This window comes from Mobula birostris, chromosome 2 (assembly GCF_030028105.1).
Source record: "Mobula birostris isolate sMobBir1 chromosome 2, sMobBir1.hap1, whole genome shotgun sequence".
In the NCBI taxonomy this organism is placed as follows: Eukaryota; Metazoa; Chordata; class Chondrichthyes; order Myliobatiformes; family Myliobatidae; genus Mobula; species Mobula birostris.
Window position 1 is genome coordinate 7,054,529 of NC_092371.1, and position 24,772 is coordinate 7,079,300.

At 52.2% G+C, this 24,772-nt stretch overlaps 1 protein-coding gene across 10 annotated transcripts in view; it reads left to right on the forward strand.

The window, feature by feature from the left end:
• shc1 (SHC (Src homology 2 domain containing) transforming protein 1) overlaps positions 1 to 22,389 on the forward strand; it is a 121,713-nt gene extending 99,324 nt beyond the window's left edge. For all 10 annotated transcript variants that reach the window (XM_072281861.1, XM_072281869.1, XM_072281826.1 and 7 more), the window contains 7 exons: positions 448 to 499; positions 998 to 1,124; positions 11,504 to 11,696; positions 13,515 to 13,590; positions 14,673 to 14,834; positions 17,305 to 17,570; positions 19,807 to 22,389. In XM_072281861.1, coding sequence (XP_072137962.1) covers positions 448 to 499; positions 998 to 1,124; positions 11,504 to 11,696; positions 13,515 to 13,590; positions 14,673 to 14,834; positions 17,305 to 17,570; positions 19,807 to 19,935 — 1,005 coding nt within the window. In that variant the 3' untranslated portion in view covers positions 19,936 to 22,389. The remainder of the gene's footprint in view (positions 1 to 447; positions 500 to 997; positions 1,125 to 11,503; positions 11,697 to 13,514; positions 13,591 to 14,672; positions 14,835 to 17,304; positions 17,571 to 19,806) is intronic.
• Positions 22,390 to 24,772: the final 2,383 nt, after the last annotated feature.

A 24,772-nucleotide genomic window follows, 5' to 3' on the forward strand; every position in this document is an offset into this window, starting at 1 on the left:
CACGTCCGTGACCCGAGAGCTTGTGGTTGGCACGTGGTACTCACTTTCTTTGGAAGTGGTTGTGGGGATCTAATGGCTGGTGTGGATGGAAGCTGATGAGAAGCAGGGAAACTAGAGTGGAAAAATGGTACTCACCTGAAAGAGCCAGGAGTCCATTCAGCCCTTCAAGTAAGCTGCTCCATTTGGTTTAGTTGCACTGAGGCCCTTCAGGCCACCGAGTGCATGCCAACTCCCAGCCGCGTGTGGTTGGAAACTGAGCACCCAGGGAAGCCCTTGTAATCACAGGGAGAAACACACGCAGACACCCACAGTGCCGGAAGTCGTGACCAAACCAAGGTTTCCAAAGACATTCCCTACTGTATATCTCTGTGACTGGAGTCAATGTAAGGATTCCTTGGCTGCTCGCGGACAGTGTTGTAACCCTGGTCTCCTTGTTCCCCTTTGCAGGACACTGTCGAGTATGTCGCTTATGTTGCCAAAGACCCTGTGAATCAAAGAGGTACATCCCCCATCTACTCTTCCTTATTGGATCCTGATACTTTTGCGATCCTAGGTTGTTCAGAAGTTGAGGATGAGGCATAAAACTTATTACTTACAGTTAGTTTATTAAGTGTTGCAATACCAAAGATTGCACAAGAAAGAGGAGCTGAGAGATTAAAGAAAAGAAGTTGTGGTCGTCTCATATTCGCACCAGAGATAACAAAAATTCCAGCGATAACAATTAACTTATGAATAACTAAATTCAATTGGCTTGACACCTACTGCTGAAAACTAGGAGGTTTCTAGAAAAGTACAGAAGCAGCTGTAGTGCAATTACTGGAAAATTCACTGAATAATTACACATATATAGGTGATTATATAAAAATACAAGCAAGCACAGGAAGGTCAAGCTACACAAAAAGTACAAGGTAACAGTTCTACACCCATTCCAACACCCTTCAGCACCCGTACTCCTTTCTCCGGTGACTGCTCTGTTAACTCTTCATCTCCCTTGCAGCCTGCCACATCCTCGAGTGCTCGGACGGTCTGGCGCAGGACGTGATCAGCACCATTGGACAGGCCTTCGAGCTGCGCTTCAAGCAGTACCTGAAGAACCCACCCAAGCTCGTGACCCCGCATGACAGGTAATGTCAGGGCGCATCAGGTTGGGGTGTCTTTGCACGAGTTGTGTTCCATGTCAGATCATGGCGATGAGTCTCAAAGTCATACAGCAAAGAAGCAGGCCTTTCAGCCCATCCTGCCCATCCTGACCAAGATGCCCCATCAAGATTTGACCTATATCCCTACAAACCTTTCTTATCCATGAACCTGTCCAACACAGACTAAGCTGGAAGAATTCAGTGTGTCAGGCAGAATCTGTGGAGGGAAACGGCCAGTCAATGTTGCGAGTCAACACCCTTCATTGGGACTGGAAACAAAGAGGGGAGGCAGCCATTATAAAAAGGTGGAGAGGGTCGTGGTGAGGGGTTTCAACCTGAAACATTGACTGTCCATTTTTTTCCACAGATGCTGCCTGACCCGCTGAGTTTCTCCAGCCTTTTGTGTGTTGCTTTTGATTTCCAGCATCTCTTGCGTCTCCGTGTACCTGTCCAACTGTCTCTTAGAAATAATTATTGCACGCGCCATAATCATTTCCTCTAGTCATTCATTCCATATACTGACCGCCTCTGGGTGAAGAAGTTTCCCCTCTGGTTCTTATTAAATCTCTGCCCTCTCACCTTAAATCTGTGCCGTCTAGTTTAAAGCTCCCCAACCCTGGGGAGAAAAGGCTGTGTGCATTCCTTCTATTTAGCTATTGATTTTATACACCTATAAGGTCACTCCTCAGTCTTCTACATACCCTGGAATAAAGTCCTAACCTGCCCAACCTCTCCCTGTAACTCAGGCAAAGAGAGGTCCTGGCAAAATCATTACAATTCTGTTCTGCAGTCTTTCCAGTTTAACTGAAATCCTAGCAAAGTAGCTGGTACTTTCAAATTCAATTATGTAAATCTGGAATAAAACTCAAACAATAAAGTTGAGCGTGCCATGGGGAAAGAAATCCTCCGTCCTCAGCTATTCTGACCGTAATTGTGACTTCTGGTCTATCACAGTGGTTGACTCCTAATTTCCTCTGCAGTTCAGACTCCGGTGGGATGAGCAGTAAATTCTGGCATTACTCTCACCAGTGACAAACTCCCTGTGCCTGATCCATGCAGTCTTCCTCACTCCCAGTGCACCTAAATTCTGAGCACACACATTCTGTGGGCCAAAGAGCTTCAAAGGCCTGATGGCGCAGTGGATAGAGACACTACCTCATGGCTCCAGAGACATGGCATTTTGCGTGCACGTGTGTGTGTGTCAGTCCCATCTTCCCTCATTGCGCGTGTGTGTTTGTGTCAATACCGACCTCTGGCGTTGCATGTGTGTCCAATTTACTCACTCTTCCTGTGACCACATGGGTTTCCCCACAATTCTCCAGTTCCCTCCCACATCCCAACAGTGTGTGTGGTTGGTGGGTTCATCAGAATAGAGGGACGGCCCTTTAGAACTGAGATGAGGGGGAATTTCTCCAGCCAGAGGGTGATGAACCTGTGGAATTCATTATCATGGGAAGCAGTGGAGGCCAGGTCACTTGATGTATTTAAGGCAGGGATTGATAAGTTCATGATTCTTGATGGGTTATGGGGAGAAGATGGGGGAATGGGGCTGAGAAAAAAAAAATCAACCATCAACTAATGGTGGAGCTGACTCAGTGGGCCAAATGGCCCGATTCTGCTCCTGGTTCTTATGGAAGAGATGAGAAGGGAAAGATTTAAATGGGACTTCAGACACAGCTCTTTCATACAGAGGGTGGTGTGTATGTGAAATGAGCTGCCGGAGGAAGTGGTTGAGACAGGTACAGTAATATCATTTAGAAGCCACTTGGACAGGTACGTGGATAGGAAGCATGCTAAAAGGATGGGCTTATGTGGGCAACTTAGTTGGCATGGAACAGTTGGACTGAAAGGACTTGTTTCCGTGCTACGTGTTTGTCTCTATGACTGGCTGCTTGTGTGCTATAGGCTGAACATACATCATGTGCTTGCTTCTAAAGAGACTAACTTTATTTGTCACAAGTACATTGCAGCGTTGAAACACACAGTGAAATGCGCCGTGTGCGTCAAAGACCAACACAATCTGAGCATGTGCTAAGAGTAGCCCAGGCTTCCAGTACCAAGATAGCATGCCCACAACTTACTAACCCTTAACCCGTCCGTCTTTGGAATGTGGGAGGATACCAGAGCTGCTGGAGGAAACCCACATGGTCATGGGGAGAACACAAATTCCTTACAGACAGTAGTGGGAATTGAACCCCATTGCAGTCGTTAACTGCTACAATACCGTACTGCCCATAGTAATAATAGTACATTAGAGGAAACTCCGTAGCAAGTCTTGGCTGGCCATCATTTGAGCTCTGTTCTGCTGTTGGGCTGTCTGAATGTACTTTATTTATTTAGCGATATGACACAGAATAGGTCCTTTCGGCCCAGCAAGCTGAACCGCCCAGCAGCACACCTATTTAACCCCAGCCTAATCACACTACAATTTACAATGACCAATTAACCTACTGACCGTACGTCTTTGCAATGTGGAAAGGAAGCAGGACATCTTGAAAAAGCACAAGCATTCATGGGAAGAATGCACAAACTCCCAATGCCCCAAGCTGGAAAGTGTTGTGCTAACGGCTATGCCACCATGTCATCTTTGGTGATCCTGGCCCAACAGCATCTGTGGCAAGGCAACGTGCTCAGCTCAGGTGGGGAAACAGCTGGAAGTCCCTCATCTCCTTGCAGCACAGACAGCCCGTGTGCCACACATTAGTTCCTGGCAATGGATAATGCCAAGAATTGCTGGACTCTGGCTCAAACAAGCTGCCAGCTTGTCACTCTTTATGTCCCAGTCTGTTCAGTTTACTCTGCCAGCCATTCAGACCAAGGCTCAATTAACACCACACTGAGTTGTTTAGATGTTCCCTTTCAGTGGTTGGCTGTCCATGCTGAGTTGTTGTCTATAAACTGAATGGATTTAGTGCGGCATTCTAAGTACTGAGCTTTTGGTACTGCAAGGGGTGTCTCACACTTTTATTGTGCAGCTGGGTTTGTTTTGAGAAAATTCCCTAACAATTCGAGGTCTTGTAGAAGCAAGGTAGCAGTTTCCTCACAGATGGATATCCTACTGATCCCTCTTCAACACAGCAGTTAGTTTGAAGGACAGTGGAGAGGGTGTGTGTGATGGAGCAGTGTAGAGGCAGCTTCACTCTGTCTGACCCCAGAAGTATGTGATGGGACAGTGTAGAGGCAGCTTCACTCTGTCTGACCCCAGGAGTGTGTGATGGGACAGTGTAGAGGGAGCTTCGCTCTGTCTGACCCCAGGAGTGTGTAATGGACGGTGTAGGGGGAGCTTCACTCTGTGTCTGACCCCGGGAGTGTGTGATGGGACGGTGTAGAGGCAGCTTCACTCTGTGTCTGACCCCGGGAGTGTGTGATGGGACGGTGTAGAGGCAGCTTCACTCTGTCTGACCCCAGGAGTGTGTGATGGGACAGTGTAGAGGGAGCTTCGCTCTGTCTGACCCCAGGAGTGTGTAATGGACGGTGTAGGGGGAGCTTCACTCTGTGTCTGACCCCTTTTTTTTTTTTTTTTTTTTTTTTTTTTTTAACAAAATTCTTTATTACAAATGTCGGTGCTATACAATATTTACAAACCCAGTGAATAACACATTTACTACACTACAAACAGACAATACATGTTAAACCAATATATTGCCATCCTCGTCAATGATGGCATTTACACCCCGCGGAGCCCAACGGTCCCGGAACATCTCGATGGTCGCCGTGGACTGCGCGTATTCCTTTTCAATGCTCACCCGGGCTCGAACATACCCCCTAAACATAGCCAGGCAGTCCGCCCGGGGAGAACCTCCTGCCACCCTTTTCCAGGAGCCACGGATGGCAATTTTCGCCAGCCCCAGGAGCAAGTTGACAAGGACATCCTCATCCCTCTGTGCCCCCCTCCTTACTGGATGACCATATATGAATAGGGTGGGACTGAAATGCAACCAGAAGGCGAGAAGCAGCCCACGCAAATACGCGAAAAGGGGCTGCAGCCTCACACACTCCACGTACATATGGTACACGGTCTCCTCCAGCCCGCAGAAGTGACACGCGGCTGGGAGATCCGTGTACAAACTAAAGAACTTATTGCAGGGCACCGCTTTATGCAGCACCCTCCAGCCGAGATCCCCAAGGTGCATGGGAAGGACTCCCTTGTAGAGGGACTTCCACTGGGGACCCCCCTCACCTCCAGGTGGAAAGACCGACCGCCATGGCGTGTCGGGACGGTGGACAAATGCTAGGAAGTGGAGGGTGTGGAGCAGCAGCCCATAAAGGTACCTCCTGCCTGCATCCCTAAATGGGATTGTGGGTGTTGATGAAAGACGGCTCAAGTTGTGTGGATTCGTCTCTCGGGTAAGGCTGCGGGGCCTGGGCCCGACGAGCAGCTCAGCCCGAGTCGTTCCACACACCTGAGCCGCACTGACATCCGTTGAGACAGGGCAAGGGTCGGCCAGGACCCCGCCCTCTGCCAGAGGAGGGGATTCCCGGCCTGAGGCAACCATGTTCCAGACTCTCAGTAGGTCCTGATAGAAGCCGGGCAGCCTCTGCAAAGCAGCACGGCTGACGCCCGCCGGTGGTAGCTGCATATCTTCGGCAAGACAGCAGCCCCTCCGGAGGAAGAAAGTCGCCAACACGTGCCACCTGGGAGGGTGCTCGGCGTACAGGAATCTCTGCAGCGTCCTGAGGCGGAGAGCCGCCAGTCGTGTGCGTACACACACCAGCGACTGTCCGCCCTCTCCTTCTGGGAGACTCAGAACCGCTGCAGAGACCCAGTGCTTCCTGTTTCCCCAGAAGAAGTCCACTAGCTTCCTCTGCATTCTTGCGACAAAAGGGGCAGGGGGGGCCAAGGTGACCATCCGGTACCACAACATGGAGGCCACCAGCTGGTTTATGACCACCACCCTGCCTCGATAGGAAAGCACCCTGAGAAGGCCTGACCAGCGCCCTAGCCGGGCCATGACCTTTGTCTCCAGGTCCTGCCAGTTCGCCAGCCAGGTCTCCCCAGAAGGACTCAGGTAGACTCCCAGATAGAGAAGACGTCTGGTGCTCCACTCAAAAGCTCTCATCTCCTCCGGCAGGGAGTCCACCTGCCACTGGCCTACTAAGAGTCCGGAACATTTCGCCCAGTTGATCCTGGCGGAGGATGCCGCCGAGAAAACATCTTGGCACTCGCGCATCCTCCGCAGGTCACAGGGGTCTGTCATCATGAGGAGTACGTCATCGGCGTAGGCCGAGAGGACGACCCCCATGTCCGGTTCCCGCAGAACCAGACCTGTCAGCCTTCGCCGAAGAAGGCCGAGGAATGGCTCGACACAGATCGCATACAGTTGACCGGACATGGGGCACCCTTGACGCACTCCTCTTCGGAAGTGGATAGGTCCTGTCAATGATCCATTAATTTTAACTAGGCACTCTGCGGCAGAGTACAGGAGCCGAACTCGGGCCACAAAGTGTGGTCCGAGCCCAAAAGCCTGCAGGGTGCCCACCAGGAAACTGTGGTCCACCCGGTCAAAAGCCTTCTCCTGGTCAAGAGAAAGAAACGCTGCCGGGGTCCCAGTCTCCTGGAGTAGGTGGATCAGGTCCCGTACTAGGTGGACATTGTCCTGGATGGAGCGGCCCGGGACTGTATAAGATTGGTCAGGATGGACCACCTGTCCAATTACCGAACCCAGACGGTTGGCCATTGCCCGGGCGAAGATCTTGTAGTCCACGCACAAGAGGGAGACCGGCCGCCAGTTCTTTAGCAGGCGGAGGTCTCCCTTCTTGGGCAGTAGGACCACAACAGCTCTCCGCCATGAGAGGGGCATTTCTCCAGTGGCTAGGCTCTCCCCTAGGACAAGGCTGTAATCATCCCCCAGGACATCCCAAAAAGCCTGATAAAACTCAACACTCAGTCCATCCAAACCAGGGGACTTGTCCCTCCGGAGTTGCCGAAGGGCAGTGGACAGCTCCTCCCGAGTCAGGGGGGCATCCAGACGCACTGCGTCCTCTGGGCTGACCTTCGGCAAATCCTCCCAGACCTCATTACACGCCTCCGCATTTGACGGATCAGGCGAGAATAAGGACCGATAGAATGAACGGACCTCGTTGTTAATTCCATCAGGGTCCGTGATGGAGGAGCCATCGGCAGCCAGCAGCTCCACTAGCTGCTTTTGAACTCCCCGCCACCTTTCCAACGAGTAGAAGAAGGGTGAGCCACGGTCCAAATCCTGCAGCATTTGGATCCGTGACCTCACGTACGCACCTCGGGACTGCTGAAGCTGCAGGTTCCTTAGTGCGTCCTTCTTCTCCTGGTATTCCTGCCACAGCTGTTGGTCCCCAGCGGTCGGACCGAGGCGGGACTCCAGGTCAAGCAACGCTCTCTCAAGCCGCTCAACCTCAGAGCTCCGCCTCTTTGTCGACCCCCTAGTGTACTCCCGACATAAAAACCGGATGTGGGCTTTGCCCACATCCCACCATAGCCGTAGGGAGCAGAAATCTCTTCGCCTCTCCTTCCAGGAGACCCAGAAAGCTCGGAACGAATCCCGGAATCGGCTGTCCTCCAGCAGCCGGTTGTTAAAATGCCAGTACCCGGATCCCACCCGAGGGTGTAGTGGAATAAATTCCATCCACACAAGGTGATGATCCGAGCACGACACCGGCCGCATGGAGGACGCCGACACGCGGGAGACGTAGGCCCGAGAGGTGTAAATGCGGTCTATCCTGGAACCTCCTTCTCTAGACCTTCTCGAGAAGGCGCTAGAGTTGGGGTGAAGATTCCGCCAGCTGTCCACCAAGTCAAAGGAGCCGACTAGCTCCTTTAACTTTTTTGCCGATGCTGGGTCGCGTTGGAGGCCCGAACGGTCCTCCGCCTCGAGGGTACAATTGAAATCTCCCCCGAGGATGACGCAATCCCCAGGATCGATGGAGCTCAGCAGGGTGGACAGCTGGCAGAATAGGCGCGTCTGCATCACACCGCGCCTGGGAGCATACACATTGATAAAATGCAATGGTACGCCATCCAGGCGCACAACCAGGTGGAGCAGACGGCCGGGCACAACGTCCTGGACTCTTTCAATTACTGGCTGGAAGGTCGGGGCCAACAGGATCGCCACCCCGCTAGAAATGGAGCTGAGGTGACTCATGTAGACCCCGCCCCGCCACTCCAGGAGCCAAGCAGACTCGTCCCCAGGGATGGTATGGGTTTCCTGCAGGAAACTCACCGTATACCGCCCATCCCTGAGGGCTGAGAGATTGTTATGCCTGCGAAGAGGACCCCTGCTGCCGTTTACGTTGAGACTAGCTATGGTAAGCTTCATGGCGGGAGCACACTAGGTCTCAGCAGCTGTGCCCATTTCGGTGAGAGCGGAGGCGCCCTCCACCACACTGTCCGGAAAGAAAGCAAGGTTACTTTTTGCCTTCCGGGCTCGAGCGGTACCAGCGACACCCTGTGACCCACCATCCCCCGTAGGAGCGAGGCTGCTTCTCCCTCTAATGTCCCTTACTAGGTCATCTAGGAAGGATTTTAGTTGCCGTCTGTCGTTCCCCGCCACCGCATTCCTCTTTCCCTTTCCCTTTCGTCCGAGGATGACTCGCAGGGACCTCACCAGCCTCGGCATGCTGGGCCAGCGTAGCGAGGCTAGTTGAGGCCGGTGCTTGGCACCCTCAGAGGTAAGAATAAAATGCTTAATTTCCTCTACAGGTATCAATGGGGACTTCTCAGGAGGGGTGAGGATGTCCATTATTTCACTATCGAAAGAGTCCCCCTCCAACCCGTCACTGCAGACAGAATCCCCATCGGCCTCCCCGCAAGTTCCAAAAGATGGCTGCGCTTGTGACCCATACCGCGCAGCGGGCACCTCGCTCTTACCTGCCCGCTCCACCGTCGCATCAGCCTCATCCACATTTGCGACAGTGGAGGGACAATCCCCAGGGACTCCCTGCAAGTCATTAATTGCTGGGGTCGACGTGCACAGAAAAACGCCCTCCCCAGGGGGCAGGCATAGAGGGGAACCCGGCACCTTTGGTCCAAGGGATTCACAAGCAGCCTGGTGCTGAGAATGAGAGCGCTTTGTCTCGTCTCCTCTTACATTATTCGGTACACTGGCCTCCAGAGAGGCGCTGACTTGTAGGTCCTGGGTGGAGGCCTCCAGGGCTGCCTCACTGGTGCAAACAGGGCTATCACAAGCTATTTGCACAACCACACCATCTTCCCCAGGACTGGTGGCTACATCTGGGGACTCAGGTTTAGAACCAACCCCTACCCGGATTCCCACCCCTTCCTGGGACTCCTCCGCATCTACATCCCCTGCCCTCTTGCGGGAACGTTCCCTTCTCCTCTTCACACCGGAGGAGCACACAGGTGCAGGCTTCACCGATGGGGCGGCGCTCTCTGTTTCCATCGCCCCGTCTGCTAGCGCACCTCCCCGAGCCCCACGCTCCACTTCAGGCGAAATGGGCGTGAGCTCTGCAGCCTCAAAGGCCCGCTTCTTACTGTGTTTGGATTTCCCCTTTGCCTTCTTACTCCGCACAGACTCCACCCCGTCCCCCACCCGAACCACAGGGAGAGGAGCAGGGACCGACCCAACCGTAGGAGTAGAGGTAGGGGTAGGGGCAGGGGCAGAGTGAGGGGCTGGGGCAGGATTACGGGCGGGGGCAGGGTCAGATGCAGGCGCAGATGCACGTGCAGGAGTAGGATCAGGGGCAGAGGTAGCTGGGGCACTGGTGCCCGAAATGGGCTCCCTCGGGTTCCGGCCGGCAGGACAGTCCCTCCGAAAGTGCCCCACCCCCCTGCACGCATGGCACCGCGGGCGCTCGGAGCTCCAGTACACCTGATAATCCACTCCCTCATGCCGGACAGTAAACCGGCCCTCAACATCGTCCTCCCTTTCCAGCTGCATGAATACCTGACGCCGGAAAGAGATTACGGTGCGGAGGGTGCGTCTCTTAAATTTGTGTCGGATGGCAGTGATCTCCGACCTTACTTGCCCTAAACGGGCCAGTGGGAGTAGCAAGTCCTCATTTGGAATGAAAGGCTTAACATGCCCAAGCACGATACGTTGCGTGGGGGCCGTCACCAGCTCCATAGGTAAAAAGATGTTGTCTACCGTGACTCCCCTGCTTAGGGCCCGGTGCACTAGCTCTTCATTCACCAGATAAAACACCGCCTTTCCAAACTCCTTCTCGGTGGCCAGAATACCACCTTTCCCAACAAGGTCCTCCATTGCCTCCGTACACTTTTCTAGTGTCATTCCAGGGCGCAAAATACATTGCACCCCACGTTCCACCTTCACCGACCGAAAAAGGGCGTTGTCCGAGGCCGGGGAGGCAGCCGCCCTTGCGTAACTCCCCGAAGGCCCGCGACTCCCTGGAGACCGGTCCGGCATGCTGGCGCTCTTTCCAGTCCGAGAATCCTACAGCGGTGCCGGTTAGAAGTCCTGGAACGAGTCGAATAACTGGCCGGGAAAGTTTGCAGTCGACAGTTCCTCGCTGGCTCGACGCCAGGAAAGGCTCCGTCGGACTTGCAGAGACCCAGGCCGGGAGAGGCCGAAACGTCCTTCCAGATGCTTCGGCACCAACACCGGACGAAAATCAGGAAAAACAATGGAGGAGGAACGTTACCCCGCTGTCAATGGGGGGGAACGACGGCGTTTGCCTCCGGTTTTGGAGCGAACCGGCTTCCTGGCGAGTTGCCAGCGGCCGCAGCTGGGAGCTATGCAGTTAGCAGCCGCCAACAAACCCAGCCCAAACCGGCAGTAAAACTGCACACCGAGTTTCTTCACCAGCGCCGTCACTCACTCGATTGTTCAAGAGACTTTTAGAGCCACCTCCAAAGTATTCCACGAACTTTATCCAGTAGTTTTGCCTCGATTTCTCCCAGCTCAGTCAGCACAGCTCCTCTCTGTGTCTGACCCCGGGAGTGTGTGATGGGTCAGTGTGGAGAGTGAGAGTCTCAGAGAGAGACAGGGAGAATAGACAGACTCAAGGAGAGGAACAGACCAGAGTTTCAAAGACAGACATAGAACAAAAAGAGGCCCTTCGACCTACTGAGTCCGTGCTGACTGTCAACCACCTATTTACACTGAACCCACATTTCATTTTCCCACATTCCCATCAACTCCTTGCAGAACTTACCCCTCATCCACACACCATGGGGAGTGACTTTCATCGTTAGGTTGGGGGTGCTGCTGTGCCCGGGCGAAGCCAGCATGGTCACAGGGAGAATATAAAAACTCCACACACGCAAAGAAAACAAATGCACACACACACGCACCAGATGTCAACATTGACACCCAGTCTCTGGCACCATGTGTCAACGGTCTACCCGTTGTGCCACTGCTCCATCTTGAATGCTAATCTGTCTTTTGTTTCTGTGTTCCTGCACACTCCAGGATGGCAGGATTTGATGCCTCAGCGTGGGACGAGGAGGAGGATGAGCAAGCGGACCACCAGTACTACAACGACTTCCCGGGCAAGGAGCCCCCTCTTGGTGGGCTGGTAGACGTCAGGCAGCGGGAAGGGGTGGCGGCACCCAGGAGTTCAGCTGCGTCATCTCAACTGCCCAATCACATGGGAGCCACGTTGGTCAGTGTCCTGTATTGTGCGCCGCACACCGATCAGTTCTCACTGAGTCCCTGCAGTAGTGTAGTCCCCAGAAATACTAGCATTCGTCGCCCATCCCTCATTGCCCCTTGAGAGTAGGGTGAGGTGGTGAGCCGCCATCTTGAATCACCATAGTGTGTGTGGGGAAGGGATTCCTCCGGTTCTGATGGGGACAGAGTTCTGGGATTCAGACATGGTGATGATAGCACAGAGTACTGTGTACAGCTGTGGTCACCCTGTTATGAGAAAAATGTTACTAAACTGGAAAGAGTGCAGTGAAGACTTAAAGGATGCTGCCAGGACTTGAGGGCCTGAGTTATAGAGAGAGACTGGGCTGTTTGCATCTTGAAATGTAGGAGCATGAGGGGGCAACCTTGTAGAACTGTTTAAAATTATAAGCGGCATAGATTACAGAGCCAGTGGCCTGGATTCAATTCTTCTGCATTCTCCCGGTGACTCAATGAGTTTCGTCTGGGTGCTCTGGTTTCCACCCACATTCCAAGGACGTATGGGCTAGGATGTTAGTTGGTCACATGGATGTAATAGGGCAGCCGGGGCTCAATTAGCCAGAAGGGTCTGTTCCCGTGCTCTATTTCCAAATCATTTTTTTTAAATAAAGGAAGTCCATAAGGTCACAAGACCATGACATGGGAACAAAGTCAATCCACATTCTCTCATGGCTGATTTATTACCCGCTTATCTCCATTCTCCTGCCCTCTCCATGTTATCTTTGACACCCTTACTGGTCAACAGCATCAATCTCCACTTTAAATGTCATGACTTGGCCACCATGGCCATCTGGAGCAATGAATTCTACAGATTCACCTCCTCATCTCATTCTAAAGGGGCGTCCTTCTATTCTGAGGCTGTGCCTATTGGTCCTAGACTCTCCCACTCTCTAAAAAGGTGGATGGAAGCAATTATTTTCCCCAGCGTAGGGAAATTCAAAACTTGGGCATAGGTTTAAAGTGAGAGGGGAAAGATTTAAAAGGATCCTGAGAGGCAACTTTTTCACACGGAGGGTGGTGAGTGTATGGAACAAGCTATTAGACAAAGTGGTTGAGGCAGGTACAGTACTATCATTTCAGAAACACTTGGATTGTACATTGAGGGGTGGGGCTTGGAAGGATGTGAGCCGAATGCAGGAAATCAGGACGAGCTGGGTGGATCCCGTGGTTCGGCTGAAGGGCACATATCCGTGCTGTATTGCTGTACAGCTCTGACGTAGCAGGAGTGAATGATGGCCGAGGGGGAGCCTATGGATGATGATGTTTCCCTTGGCAGGAGAACTGGTGGGTTCAGAAAGGATTGTTGGAATAGTCCGTGGTGTGTTATTAGAGACGGTGCACGCTACAGCTGCTGTGGTGGAGGGAGGGACAATTTCGGGGAGAAGATGGAGCGGGCTGCTTTGTCTTGGCGGTGTGTGTGTGTATACACGCATGCACGAAGTTTGCACATTTTCCCCATGACCGCATGTGTTTCCTCCCTCATCCCAATGAGACGTGGAGTCAGTGGGTTAAACCTCCTCCCCTTAGTGTGTGGGTGGGGTTGGATAGAAAATAAAATGAGATAGGTGTGCATGGTGGTTTGTGTTTGGCACGAACTTCGTAGGTCAAAGGGCCTCTTTCCATGCTGTAGGAATCTATAACTAGTCATGCAGAGGCCTGAATTTGAATCTCACCAGGGAATTACAAAATTAAAATTCATCTAATAGTCTTGTAAACCCTGTGCTGTAGAAATTCAAATGTTTTCAGACTCCTGTCCAGCTGTTTTACTCCCCGTTCACCTCTGTTTTTGCAGCCTGTCGGCCAGGCGTCTGGGAATCTCTATGACATTCGCTCCTCTGATGCTCAAAAGCACCCATCCACGGTACAAGGTGAGCAGCGGCTGGGTTCGCTGATCATTGCTTCTGGGTTACGGACCGATTCCCAGTGGATCAATCAGAGTAACTCACCGAGGTCTGCCAGAGCCCACGTGTTATCAGGGTGTGGGAGGAGAAACACACACGGTCACAGGGAGAACAAGCAGTCTCCACATGTTCACAAGCATACGTGCACGCACACACACAGAGCACCAGAGGTTGGGCTCAAACCAGAGTCCCTGGAGCCATGAGGCATTGGCTCTACTGGAAGGCCACTCGGTCCCTCTACCCTGTTCTTATTCAATAATATTGTGGGGATATTTAACTCTTCTTAATTTTCCCAGTGTCCACCTGTATGATGAAAGCTAGTTAACCTGAGCTGTTAACTGTGTGTCTCTCCCACTTCTCCCTCTGCCCTCTCCATCCCTCAACCCCCTCCATCCCTCAACACCCTTCCTTGTCCCTTACCACTCTCCCTTCCCCTTTCCTCCCTCCCTCCTCCTTTCCTCCCTCCCTCCTCCTTTCCTTCCTCCCTCCTCCTTTCCTTCCTCCCTCCTCCTCTCCTTCCTCCCTCCTCCTCTGACCTCTTCTCCTCATTGCCCCTCTCCCCTCTCTGTTCCTCTCTCCCTCCCTCCTTGCCTCCCCTTTCTCTCAATGCCCTCTCCCCCACTGCATTCCTCTTCCTCCACCCCTACCCCTCTCCCTTTCTTCCACTCACTCCCTTTACTTCCCCTGCTGCTCTGACCTATGAACCCCACTCCCTCCTTCTCCCCATTGTCCCTCTTCCCTCCCTCTCTGTTCCTTTCTCTTTCCTTTCCTCTCAACCTCCCCTTCTCTCTCAATCCCTCTCTTCCTCTTTCTTCCTCCCCCTCCCTCCATCGCTTCACCACCCTCTACTCCTCTTCCCCCGCCCCCATAGTGCCACATGCCTGCTGAGTATTCCCAGCATTCCTCAGGCCAGGCCCGATATTCCTCATCCCCACAGCTTGTCGGGCAATTTCCAGGAAGCCTACCCTCTCTCTCCGCGTACCTGTGGACACCGGGGCACCACAGTGGGTTGCAGCCTGTTTTGACCCGGTGCCCTGTGACTTCCGCAGGTGCCGTCCCAAACAGGTTTACGCAGCCTGGGAAGAGCAGCAGCCGTTCCGACCTGTTCGACGACCCATCGTACGTCAATGTGCAGAGCCTGGAGAAAGGGAAGCCCCAGCCCGGGGCCGCTCACGCCAACGGCAGCACCCAGAAAGACATCTTCGACATGAGTGAGTGTCCCACTGGGAGGAATGTCCCTTCAGAGATTCCGTGAAGTACAGACAATTGTATCGCCTCTCGTCAGGGAAACCAGAGTCACACATTATGGAAACAGACCTCTTGGCCCATCTAAGCTAGTCCCATTTAGCCCATGTCTCTGTAAACCTTTCCTTTCCATGTACCTTTTAGTTCTGTTAATGTACCTGCTTCAACCACTTCCTCTTGAAACTCGTTCCATAGGTGAACCACCCTCTGGGTGAAAGTTCCAAATAAATCTCTCCCCTCTTCCCTCTACCCTCTAGCTCTTGAGTCCCCAACCCTAGGAAAAAAGTCTGTGTGCACCCCTCATGATTTTGTACATCTCTATCAAGACACTTCTCAGTCTGCTGCGCACAATGAGATAAGTCTCAACCTGCTCGACCTCTCCCTATCCTTCGATTCCTAGCAAGAATGGTCTCAGCCCAAAATGTGACTGTTCACTCTTTTCCATTGATGCTGCCTGACCTGCTGAGTTCCTCCCAACATTTTGTGTGTGTCACTTTGGATTTCCAGTATCTGCAGTTTTTTTCCTGTTTGCTCCTTATAAATCACATTTGCAGTCCTTCCAGCTTAATGGCATCTTTCCTACAGTAGAGTGACCAAAAGCTAGCACAACATTCCAAATGTGGTCCCACTAACATCACATCACAACTCCCGTACTCAGTGCCCTGACTGATGAAGGCCAGCATTCTTCACTGCCCCGTCTACCTGTCACTCCACCTTCAGAGAACCATATACTTGTACCCCTACGTGTCTCTGTTTTACAACAGTCCCAGGGCCCGTCCAATGTGTCACACTTAGCAGAGTTAAATTCCATTTGCCATACCTCAACCCACTTACCCAGCAGATCAAGGTCCCTCCGTAAATCCTGATAACTGTCTTCATTGTTTATGACACCCTCAGTGTAATCTCAGGAATTTTTTCCTCTTTAGGAAACGTGGAACAGCAAGGATGAATTTAGAGAAACCTGGATATAGAGGGATAAATAATCAGGGGAGGATGATGAGGGGCAGAAAAATAGCAGAGTACAGAAGGACCAAATGGCCTAATTGCCAGATGTTCCTCATTTCAGTCTGTTCATGAGTTTGTTAAGTCAAGTTACAGGTACAATGAAAAACTTGCTTGTTTTAGCATCACAGATACACAGACAACATTTAATTATATTAATTATAGAAGGCAGTGTAGAAAAGCACTCTGAAAAGAAAAATTCCATTCATTTCTGGTTGCCCCTTTGCAGGAAGGATGTAGAGACTTTGGAGAGGGTGCAGAAGAATTCACTTTTATGCTGCCTGGATTAGAGGCTAGAAGGAGAGATTGGACAATTTGGGTTGTTTTCTCTGGAGCAGCGGAGGCTGAGGGGAGACCTGATAGAAGTTTATAAGATTATGAGGGGCATAGATAGAGCAGACCGCCAGTCTCTCTGTCCCAGGGTCAACATGTCTAATACTAGAGGGCACCTATTTAAGGTGAGAGGGTTAAGTTCAGAGCAGATGTGCGGAGAAAATTTTTTGCACAGAGAGTGGTGGGTGTCTGGAATGTGCTGCCGGGTTGGTTTAGGAGGCGGACACAATAGAGGTGTTTAAGAGGCTCTTGGATAGCACAGGAATGTGCAGAGAATGGAAGGGTTTGAGCATTGTGTAGACACAAAGGATTGAGAGAATAGGCAGCCAGCATCTTTTTCCCGGGGTGAAAATGACAAATTAATCCAAAGAAATCAGGTCAAGGTGAGTTTGTTATCATGTATACAAGGACGGTGAGGTACAGACGCAATGAAAGTCTTGCTGCTCATAGATATAGGCAGCATGTAAATTATACACAAATTATACACGGCTTTGAACGGTAAATAAAGGCTGTGCAAAACGAAATACTGGTGCTAAAACAACCCACAATCAGACACAGATCATTTGATTCACACATAGTTAGTCTATATTACACCAGGATATCACTGATAGATTTACCAGGATGTCTCCAGGACTTGAGGGACTGAGTTACCGTGAGAAGTTGGGCAAGCTGGCACTTTATCTCTTGGAGTGTAGGAGACTGATGAGTGACCTCAAAGAGATGTTTAAAGTCATAGGAGATTTGATAGGATTATTGCACAGTCTTTTTCTGAGGAAAGTGGAACAGAGGATGCGGGTATAAAGTTGAGAAGGAGAAGATTTAAAAGGAGCCTGGGGGGGGAGTTTTCTCACCCAGAAGGTGGTCAGTATTTGGAACGGGCTTCCAGCAGCAGGGATCAAGGCAGGTACATTAACAGCATTGAAGATGCACTTGGACAGATATGTGGATAGGAAAGGTTCAGAGGCATATGGGACAAATATTCTTATTGTAACTAATAGCATTTTTATGTCTAGCACTGTACTGCTGCCGCAAAACAACAAACTTCACGACATATGTCAGTGGTAATAAACCTGATTCTGGTCTCTTGCACTCTCAATCCAGAGCCGTTCGAGGACGCACTGAGATCCCCCCACCAGCTGCCTCTTGCCAGCAGCCCTCCCACGCATATCACAGCCTCCATGGAGGAGCAGCTGCTTAAGGAGGTCTGGTACCAAGGCAAGATGAACCGCAAGGAGGCCGAGAAGCTGCTACGGTCCAACGGTGACTTCCTGGTGCGCGAGAGCACCACCACCCCCGGCCAGTATGTGCTGACCGGGCTGCAGAATGGACAGCCCAAGCACCTGCTGCTCGTCGACCCAGAGGGCGTGGTAAGCTCCAAGTCACGCCGCCTGTGTTGGCCTGCGCCCCGCCCCTCTCCAAACTCTCCTGCGAAACACAGGTGCCCATTTTCTGCTAGGGTAATGGTAACTTCAACGGCAGTATAGGCAGGCAGGGTGGTGAAGGCATTTGGCACACTCTCCTTCAAAGTCAAAGTCATTTACTGCCATATGCATACGTACATGTATGTTGTACGTATGAGTTGTCGTTTACTGCCATGTGCATACGTACATGTATGTTGTATGTATGAGTTGAGAGGGAAGATAAATCTGACATAATGAAATGGCACAGCAGACTTGATGGGCCAAATGGCCTAATGCTCCTATGGTCTTGGGATACGCACAGGTACAATGAAGAGCTTACTTGCAGCAGTATCATAGGCACATAGCATCACATAAGCATCATTCACTAGAAAAAGTTAAGACTTATACATAATCTTTACAAGAACATCATTAGAACAAAATATATCCACTTTAGTGATCAAAGTGGCTACACTGTTGCTAAACTGAGTCAGTGCTTAATTGGTTTATTGTTGTCACATGTACCGAGATACAGTGAAAAGGTTTTGCTTGCATGCCATCCATATCGAGCACTTTGTGTACAAGTACAGTGTTGTGCAAAAGTCCAAGGCATATATATCACCTTACTCTGATGTGGGTCTCTACTAGGAACTGAGAGAGGGAAGTTGGCAGGGAGAAGGGGAATCATCGTTGGGAAGGGAAGGGAGCAGGAAGCACCAGAGGACATGCTGTAATGATCAATAAACCAATTGGTTGGTGTCTCAGGGTTGGGTGTGTCTGCACCCATGCCACCCCCTGGCCCTGGCACTCCTTCTCTTCGACCTGTCTCACACCCTCCCACAGCACAGCACTCCAACCTTGGCTCCTGCCAGATTTACAACCTCATTCTCCACACTATAGTGTCAAATAGAGTACTGTGCAAAGGTCTTGGGCGCCCTAGCTACATGGAAAACCTACAGCACAATACAGGCCCTTCAGCCCACAAAGCTGTCCTTTCTCAGGTAAGAATGTGTCCTTACCTGAGAAATCACCTAGGGTTACCCATAACCCTCTATTTTTCTGAGCTCCGTGTACCTGTCCGGGAGTCTCTTAAAAGACCCTATCATATCCGCCTCCAGAACCGTTGCCGGCAGCCCATTCCACACACTCACCACTCTCTGTGCAAAAATCTTACCCCTGTACCTACTTCCAAGCACCTTAAAACTGTGCCTTTTCATGCCATTTCAGCCCTGGGAAAAAGCCTCTGTCTATCCACACGATCAATGCCTCTCATCATCATATACACCTCATATACATCTTATAGGTTTGCCTAAGTCTTTTCACAGTATTGTAGATCGAGGCAGTAAGAGGAAACAGAATGAGAAATACAGCGTTACAGAGAAACGCACTGCAAATAGACAATAGGGTGCAAGAGCCACAACGTGCTAAGTTGGGAGATCAAGACTTCATCGGGCAGCCTGGTCAGCATGGACGAGTTGGGCTGAAGGGCCTGTTTCTGTGCCGTACGATTCTTCCTTCCACTTTCAACTTCAGGGTTAGGGAGCAGGATATTGGCACAGGAGGAAGGAACCTCTCCATGAGATCAGGACTGGTGACCTGTTGCCAACATCCTGGGGCGTTGTCGTACAATGACCGACTCGAGTTTAACCCCTGGCCCATATATGCCTGAGAAAGTGAGTCACAAATTGTCACAACCCTGCCCCCCTCTTTGGGGAGCACGTCCTCACCTTAACTCCGGGGTAACAGGGTGGAATTTCTTGGACTTGTGCACATGCGGTTCCTCTTTTTGTCTCTCCCATTACTTGAAACCCTAATCAAATCAATATTTAAACTGGATCCCAGGGAGGTTGTCCCTGTTACTACCTGCCCTTTCTGATAGGAGGGAAAGATCCCACAGCCTCGCTCTTGGAGGGTAAGTTTTCGCAGCCTTTTCTCAGGAGGAGTAGCAGCGTTCTCATGCACCGTCCCTTTGTGGGATCTTGCTTTGTGCAGTTGGCAGCCGTATTTTCTGTGTACTTGGTCATGTCTCCTCCTAATTAATTAACGGGCCTCGTGTTTTTTCATTTATACCCTCACTCCCTCCTCCCCCTCCCCCTTCCCATCCCTGCTCTAACTCACCTTCCCCTCCACCTCTTGTCTCTTTCCCCACCCCCTTCCCCCTCTCCCTCCCACTCCTCCCCTCTCACCCCTCCCCTCCTTGTCCCAGGTGCGGACCAAGGACCACAGGTTTGAGAGTGTGAGCCACCTGATCAGCTACCACATGGACAACCAGCTACCTATCCTGTCCGCTGGCAGTGAGGTGTGCCTGCAGCAGCCCGTGGAGCGCAGACTCTAGTCCCATGGGCATGGCCCGCCAGGCGCCGCACAGCAGGTCCCCTGCTCCCCTCTGGATGGAAGTGCTGCTATTTGTTGAAAAGCTTTCCTTCCGATGGACGGATAGATGCTGGATTTTGTGAAGGTCGTCATACCAACTGGGGGCGGCCGGGAAATGCCTGACATCCATGGTCACATAGTAACCCTCTGGCTCACGGGAGGCTCCGTATTCCTATCCCTGGAAAACTGTGGTTCCTTTCCAGAAACTTTGCACCTTCGCGTGGGGGGTTATACATCTGCTCCAATACTCCTCTTCCCCTCCTCCATCCTACCTCTTTCCCACCCTCTGCCTCCTCCTCTTCCCTCTCCTCCTTCCTCTTCTACTCTCCCTCTCTTCTTCACCTTCTCCATCTTTCTTTTTTCCTCCTTACCTCTTTCTCTCTCCCTCCCTTTATCTCCCTCTCCCTCCTTTTATCTCCCTCTTCCTCCCTCCCTCCATCTCTCTCCCTCCCTCCATCTCTCCCCCTCCCTCCATCTCTCCCCCTCCCTCCCTCTCCCTGCCTCCCACCTCGCTCTCTCCCAACTCTTCTTTCACTTTTCCCTTTGTTTCCCTCTCCCTCTCACTTTACTTTTCCCCCTCCTATTCTTTTTTCTCCCCTTTCTCTCACTCTCTCCACACTTTTTCTAACTCCCCTTCCCTCCCTCCCTAACTTTCTCTCTCACCCTTCCTCTGTACCACCTCTCTCTCCATTTCTACCCACTACTCATCCCCGCTCTCTCACGCACATCCCTAGCACTGCACAATCAGACTTCTCTCTGGATGACAGTGAGGGAGGGGAGAGGGACAAACTCCACACCTCCCCTCCTGCTGCAATGTGCCCAGGATAAGGGTGTGGGAGGCTACAATACTTCACCTGGCCAGAGGTGCTGCACCCTGCCAGATAAAGGTACAAAAATGTGTCGAACAGCCAGGACTGGGGGAGGTGGGGGAAGCAAACGGTCCCAATCACTGTCCTGTTGTAAAGCTGAGGGGTGGCAGCCCCGTTTAGCAAAGCCTCTAGCAGTTGAATAGCCCTGTGAGCCTTAAATGGCTGCATTACCTGGGGATGGGTGCAGGTAAAAAGGGGAGTAGGGGATGCTGGGGTTCAGCTACCGGACCGGGTACGTGAGTGAGTTTCGGGTGGTGGTGGGTTTCTGTCCACAATCCATTCAGTAACCTGAGCTTTCCCCCAACACACGCACGCACCCACCCCCGGCACCTTCCTAGTGAAGCAGTGGGTAGGGAGAGCAGTAAGCCATCCAGCCTGGGCTGAAGCTGGCTGCCTCTTGCATCCGTGCCATCCCCTCCCCACCCAGAATCTCTCCCTCGCCTTTGGTGAGAAGCCAAACACAACAGGGGTTGGAATCTTGTCACGCACTCAGGGTTGGGGATGCATGTTTGGGATCTACTCTTGCGCAGGGGGATTGGTAAGATCTTCCTTAGCCTGGAGAGGTTGGGGTTCAGGGTTGAGATCGTCCCATGCACAGGGAATCAGGAGGATCTTCCCATGCACAAGGGGTTGGTGAGATCCTCCTATGCTCAAGGAGATGTGGGGTCTTCCTATGCATGGGCAGACTGAGTACGGATCTTCCTATGTACAGGGACAGGATGGTGAGCAGCCAAACAGAACGCTCACACAGTGTGGGCTCAAGGAGAAGTGAGATGTAACAGGAGGACCCCAGTTACACAGTCAAAACCCCTACCGCCCGCCCCTGTCCCCAGTTACACAGTCAAAACCCCTACCGCCCGCCCCTGTCCCCAGTTACACAGTCAAAACCCCTACCACCCACCCCCGTCCCCAGTTACACAGTCAAAACCCCTACCGCCCGCCCCCGTCCCCAGTTACACAGTCAAAACCCCTACCACCCGCCCCTGTCCCCAGTTACACAGTCAAAACCCCTACCGCCCGCCCCTGTCCCCAGTTACACAGTCAAAACCTCTACTGCCGGCCCCTGTCCCCAGTTACACAGTCAAAACCCCTACTGCCCGCCCCCGTCCCCAGTTACACAGTCAAAACCCCTACCGCCCGCCCCCGTCCCCAGTTACACAGTCAAAACCCCTACCACCCGCCCCTGTCCCCAGTTACACAGTCAAAACCCCTACCGCCCGCCCCTGTCCCCAGTTACACAGTCAAAACCCCTACTGCCGGCCCCTGTCCCCAGTTACACAGTCAAAACCCCTACCGCCCGCCCTTGTCCCCAGTTACACAGTCAAAACCCCTACCGCCCGCCCCTGTCCCCAGTTACACAGTCAAAACCCCTACCGCCCGCCCCTGTCCCCAGTTACACAGTCAAAACCCCTACCGCCCACCGCTGTCCCCAGTTATACAGTCAAAACCCCTACCGCCCGCCCCTGTCCCCAGTTACACAGTCAAAACCCCTACTGCCGGCCCCTGTCCCCAGTTACACAGTCAAAACCCCTACCGCCCGCCCTTGTCCCCAGTTACACAGTCAAAACGCCTACCGCCCGCCCCTGTCCCCAGTTACACAGTCAAAACCCCTACTGCCCACCGCTGTCCCCAGTTACACAGTCAAAACCCCTACCGCCCGCCCCTGTCCCCAGTTACACAGTCAAAACCCCTACTGCCGGCCCCTGTCCCCAGTTACACAGTCAAAACCCCTACCGCCCGCCCCGTCCCCAGTTACACAGTCAAAACCCCTACTGCCGGCCCCTGTCCCCAGTTACACAGTCAAAACCCCTACCGCCCGCCCCGTCCCCAGTTACACAGTCAAAACCCCTACTGCCGGCCCCTGTCCCCAGTTACACAGTCAAAACCCCTACCGCCCGCCCCTGTCCCCAGTTACACAGTCAAAACCCCTACCGCCCGCCCCTGTCCCCAGTTACACAGTCAAAACGCCTACCGCCCACCCTTGTCCCCAGTTACACAGTCAAAACCCCTACCGCCCGCCCCTGTCCCCAGTTACACAGTCAAAACCCCTACCGCCCGCCCCTGTCCCCAGTTACACAGTCAAAACCCCTACTGCCGGCCCCTGTCCCCAGTTACACAGTCAAAACCCCTACTGCCGGCCCCTGTCCCAGTTACACGGTCAAAACCCCTACCGCCCGCCCCTGCCCCCGGTTACATGGTCAAAACCCCTACCACCCGCCCCTGTCCCCAGTTACACAGTCAAAACCCCTACTGCCGGCCCCTGTCCCCAGTTACACAGTCAAAACCGCCACCGTTCTCCTCTATCCCCAGTTACATGGACTAAACCCCACCACCCCTGTCTCTCCCAACTGTGTTTTAAGCTCTCCTTAGCTAGCTCCCAATTCCAAAGCTTTGAGTCAGGGTCAAGAAGATTGCCTGAGGACAATCCAAATGGAGCAGCTTTGCCTTGCCACGCTGTCCTGCCATCCCTCTGCCATGTGCCTGCCACCCTACAGCTGCTCATCCTCGAGGCTCCTTGCCTCTGCTCTGTAATGTCACGGCTGTTCTACCTCAGTCCCCACCCGATCTCTTGATGTCCACACATCTCTCAATCACGGGCTGAAAGGACCCTGAACAATGGAGCAGCGAGTTAGTTAGCTAGTTAAGTCCATCTCCTCAATGGGGCATAGGCTGCTGAAAGCAGCTTTCCACGGCTCTCTGTTCTGGACCAGTCCTTTCAAGTGGTACCCAGATGTAACCCCTCTTCTTGCCAGAAAGAGGTTTTTGGAGCTTCTGTTGGTGTTTATAACTCTAGGTTTTTACTGGATGGGGTTGCTAGCCCCAAGCCCGACCCTGCTTCTCCTTTTGCAGCTGGGCTTGGGACAGTCTATGGCAGGGTTATGGAGCATCAGGGGAGAAGAGAATTCCCAAATATCCCTGTCCCTGTGAACAGCTGTGCCTCTCAGTTTCTAACAGGGTTCTTCCTCCTCTTGGTGTCCACCCTCTTCAAAAGAAAATGACAGTTTTATAATTCAAGAGAGAGTTAGTAGGCAGTTCCTGCTTCCCTATCCAAGGTCAAGGGCAGCAGGCTTGTATTTCAGAGCAGTTTCCTTTTCAAAGCAGCGTGAATATTTCTCCCAGGAGATTGGTACTCAGGAAACCAAAAGGCAGGAACCAAGCACATGTTGTGCGAGTTCCTGGCATCAGGAGGCAGCAAGCTCACCACAACGTGACTGCAGAAATCCGCCGGTAACTTCATTTACCCAATCCCCAAAGGTTATTGGAGAGTAGGAATGGTCGGAGCCCTGGGAAAAGGTTCAGTCTTAAACGGGTGTGGGGCATGAAGTGAAAGGAAATCTGCCCAAGGTGACACTGGATTAAGGTACCACTCTGTGTCACTGATGTGATGTTTTTAAAAAATCATTTAGTGCAATATTTTGAAGTAGGGCCACTGTAAAGGGTTCCTACTCAAGTATCTAACCTGTGCTGTCCCTGTATGTGATGGGACAGTGTAGAGGGAACTTCACTCTGTGTCTGACCCCAGGAGTGATGGGACAGTCACTCAGGACAAAAACAACAGGGGCCAGTCCTCCTTAGTCTGAAGCTCTAACTTTCCCTGAAGTTTCTGCAGAGAGAGGGAGAGTTTCAACAGTCTCGATGAAGGGTCTCAACCTGAAATGTCGACTGTCCCTTTCCCTCCACAGATGCTGCCTAACCCGCTGAGTTTATCCAGCATTTTGTGTGTTACTCTGAAAGAAGCGGGTTGGTTCGGGGAGTAAGTGTGATGGGTGGGGGTGGGGGGGAGATCAGTGAAAGCTGATGCTAATCAGGAAGAACTGTTGCTTCTGAGTCCACTGCCATTTTGCTGGTGTGATTAGCTTGTAGATTGTGTGCATTACCTGGTGGTTAACCTTTGGAAATTGCTGCCACTTGACCACCCAGTGAGGGTGA